This window comes from Sinocyclocheilus grahami, unplaced genomic scaffold (assembly GCF_001515645.1).
Source record: "Sinocyclocheilus grahami isolate Dianchi unplaced genomic scaffold, SAMN03320097.WGS_v1.1 scaffold168.1, whole genome shotgun sequence".
Lineage (NCBI taxonomy): Eukaryota > Metazoa > Chordata > Actinopteri > Cypriniformes > Cyprinidae > Sinocyclocheilus > Sinocyclocheilus grahami.
The window spans coordinates 561,404-565,321 of NW_015505347.1; the positions used below are offsets into that span (position 1 = coordinate 561,404).

General features: G+C 32.3%; 1 protein-coding gene across 1 annotated transcript in view; it reads left to right on the forward strand.

Moving 5' to 3' along the window:
• Positions 1-2,905, forward strand: part of adcy3b (adenylate cyclase 3b) — a 15,962-nt gene extending 13,057 nt beyond the window's left edge. Inside the window, exons 14-19 of the mRNA XM_016282939.1 lie at positions 161-242; positions 341-499; positions 2,085-2,231; positions 2,330-2,446; positions 2,526-2,652; positions 2,772-2,905. Of these exons, the coding sequence (XP_016138425.1) occupies positions 161-242; positions 341-499; positions 2,085-2,231; positions 2,330-2,446; positions 2,526-2,652; positions 2,772-2,905 (766 nt within the window). The remainder of the gene's footprint in view (positions 1-160; positions 243-340; positions 500-2,084; positions 2,232-2,329; positions 2,447-2,525; positions 2,653-2,771) is intronic.
• The last annotated feature ends 1,013 nt before the right edge of the window (positions 2,906-3,918 follow it).

Consider the following 3,918-nt stretch of genomic DNA (forward strand, 5'->3'; position numbering starts at 1 on the left):
ATTATTATCAGTGTTGAAAACAGTTTTTGTAACATTGACTTAATTTAAATACAGAACAGAGTATATTTTACCCAGTTAAACTGAAAGTTGTGCTTCAAACCGCTCACAAAAATTGTCTGACACCTGTAATTGTTTTCCATTATTTTCTGTGACTCTTCAGTTATTCAGTGGTTCCCACCAGATATCTGCTGACTGTGATGATTATCATCATGATGATGAGTTTCTACTACTTTACACGTCACGTATGTCCAACAATAGCTTAAAAACTCACATTTATGTCCTCTACTCCGTTTTTGGCTAATATTAGCATGTTAATTCTAATTTTGTTCTTCTCTCTCAGGTGGAAAGACAGTCGCGTAAACTGTTTCTGTGGAAGATTGAGGTTCACGATCAGAAGGAGAAAGTGTATGAAATGAGAACGTACAACGAGGCGCTGGTCACTAACATGCTTCCTGAACACGTGGCCAAACACTTCCTGGGCTCCAAGATGCGAGATGAGGTATGTACAGTATGGAAGCTTGTTTCTGCCATGGAGTAACAATTTTATCTTCAGGATTGTGAGTTCATATCTATTTATAATTATAGCTTTTCTTATATATCTTGCAATTCTGCTTTTTTCCATTTTAATTTTTCAATTTTTACTTTTTTTCTTCAGAATTCTGAACTTACTTCTTTCATTTGGACTTTTTTCTCATAATTCAAAGTTGACATCTCGTAATTCTGACTTTTTTCTCAGACTTCTGAGTTTGCATCTCACAATTCCGACTTTTTTTCTTGGAATTTTGAGATTACATCTCGTAAGTTTTCTCAGAATTCAAAATTTCAAAATTCTAAGCTTACATATCGTAATTCTGAAAAAAAATTTCCCCCCAGAATTCTAAGTGTACATCTTGCATTTTTACATTTTCCTCTTAATTCAAAGTTTACATCTCACAGTTTTGACCTTTTTATTCAGAATTCTAAGTTTACATCTCATTGTTACTTTTTTGTCAGAATTTAAAGTTTGCATCTTGCGATTTTTTTTTTTCTTTTTTTTCTCAGAATTCTGCCTTTATATCTCACAATTTTGACTTTTTTTACTCAGAATTATTGTAATTTTGACCTTTTTTCTCAGAATTATGTTTACATCTTGCTATTTTGGCTTTTTTTTCTCCGAATTGTGTTTACATCTTGCAATTTTGGCTTTTTTGTTTCTTGCAATTCTGATACCACGGAATAATAAATAAGAAATGTCATTGCAACTTTTTATCTCACAAATCTGACTATTTTCTCGCAATCTTCTCAATTTTATATCTTACGTTTTTCTTTTTTTTCTCAGAATTCTGCCTTTATATCTCACAATTTTGACTTTTTTTACTCAGAATTATTGTAATTTTGACCTTTTTTCTCAGAATTATGTTTACATCTTGCTATTTTGGCTTTTTTTCTCCGAATTGTGTTTACATCTTGCAATTTTGGCTTTTTTGTTTCTTGCAATTCTGATACCACGGAATAATAAATAAGAAATGTCATTGCAACTTTTTATCTCACAAATCTGACTATTTTCTCGCAATCTTCTCAATTTTATATCTTACAGTTACGGCGCCCCGCACATGGCATGCAGGAAAAAAATTGTAGGCTAAATTGTGTGCACGATTTACTATTTCGTTCCCTCGATTTATAAATTGTGCGCACGATTTACTAATTCGTTCCCTCGATTTGCTAATTCATTCCCTCAATTTATAAATTGTGCGCACGATTTACTAATTCGTTCCCTCGATTTGCTAAATTGTACACACGATTTATAAATCGAGAGAACGAATTAGTAAATTGTGCGCACAATTTAGCAAACCAAGGGAACGAATTAGTAAATCGTGCTCATGATTTATTTATTTTTTCTTGCATGTCATGTGCAGGGCTCCGTATACAGTTCAGATGCTTTTTGGAATTGCAAGTAAAAAAGAAAAATCAGAATTAAGAGTTGCAATTACCATTTTTTTTTATCCCGTGGTGGAAACAATTCCTGCCTATTCCTGTCAGAGTAATCTTTCAATTAGGTTGGTCCTTAATAAATGTGCATATTGATGTTTATTTGTTTACTGCAGGAACTTTACAGTCAGTCGTATGATGAGATCGGCGTGATGTTCGCCTCTATTCCCAACTTCTCTGACTTTTACACGGAGGAGGGTATAAACAATGGAGGAATAGAATGCCTCCGAATCCTGAATGAGATAATCTCTGACTTTGACAGTGTGAGTGTCTCCTTGTACTTTATTTCTTGTATACGTCATCATTTGTTCAGCAGAAGTTCTCTTTAAAATCATATGATGTGTTTTTTCATTCGGAGTAGCTTCTGGATCGCACAGAGTTTCGCCACATTACGAAGATCAAGACCATCGGCAGCACATACATGGCTGCATCAGGCGTGACGCCGGAGAGCAACACTAACGGATACGCAGACCGCAAGGTCAGCTTCACAACACATGCTAACACGTAATACTTACACTGATGTAGTCTGTGTTAATGATTTTGTGTTTGTGATACAGATAGAGGATCAGTCCATCCTGGAGCGCTGGCAACACTTCGCTGATTTGGCAGACTTTGCACTGGCTATGAAAGTCTTACTTGGAAACCTAAACAAACAGTCGTTCAATAACTTCATGCTGCGCATAGGTCAGCAAACATCTGACTGTACTACAGACCTATGTTACTTCTGCTTATATATCAATATAGTTGAGTATGTTATATTTATGTTTTTTTGACCATGTTGTTTGTGTGTGTTTTATTGTCAGGTCTGAATAAGGGGGGTGTGTTAGCTGGAGTGATTGGCGCTCGCAAACCTCATTTCGATATTTGGGGAAACACTGTAAATGTGGCCAGTCGTATGGAGTCCACTGGGGTTATGGGTAACATTCAGGTGATTTAAGCTGTATTTATGTATTTAAAAAAACATAACTTCCCAGTATTATCTCAATATGTTTCATATTTTTCATCCATTCAATATTTTAAGTTTTAAATATTAAGCTTTTTGACAAATATTTTCCACACTGTTTTTCACTAAAACCAAGGAAAGATGATATTTAATTATTATTTAATCATCATTATTTATATGCCGAACCAATATAAAAAATATATGGTAAAAAACAATTTTCCTTTTTAAATTAAATATTTATACAATATTATAGAAAATATATAAATGTACTGTATATTTTAATTACCCATGACATTATAGAGAACAAGTGGTTTGGACAGTAGATGGATGTATATTTTAAATATATAAAATGACATATACTTCTATAATAATTATATTATAGAATATATATAATTATATATCTTCTATAATAATTATATTTTATTATATACTATAAAAATATATAATTGTTATTAATATACATTTTGTATTTGTATTAAACAAATTAATTAATAACATAATTAATGTATTATGTTTAATAAATACATTACATAATTTACATAAAAAGAATAAATCAAATCAATCAAATAAAACCTGGAGACCTCCTTGAACATTTTTGAGTCATGATGCCCATGAATTTTTTAAAGGGGTCATATGATGTGATTTCAATTTTTCCTTTCTTAATGTATTATGTTTAATAAATACATTACATAATTTACATAAAAAGAATAAATCAAATCAATCAAATAAAACCTGGAGACCTCCTTGAACATTTTTGAGTCATGATGCCCATGAATTTTTTAAAGGGGTCATATGATGTGATTTAAATTTTTCCTTTCTCTTTGAAGTGTTACAAGCTCTTGGTGCATAAAGAAGATCTGTAAAGTTGCAAAGACTAAAGTCTCAAATCCAAAGAGATATTCTTTATAAAAATTAAGAGTCAACCACGCCTACCTAAAACGGCTCGTTCTAACACGCCCCCACATATCTACCTCACTATGTGGGAAGATTTGCATAACACCGCCCAA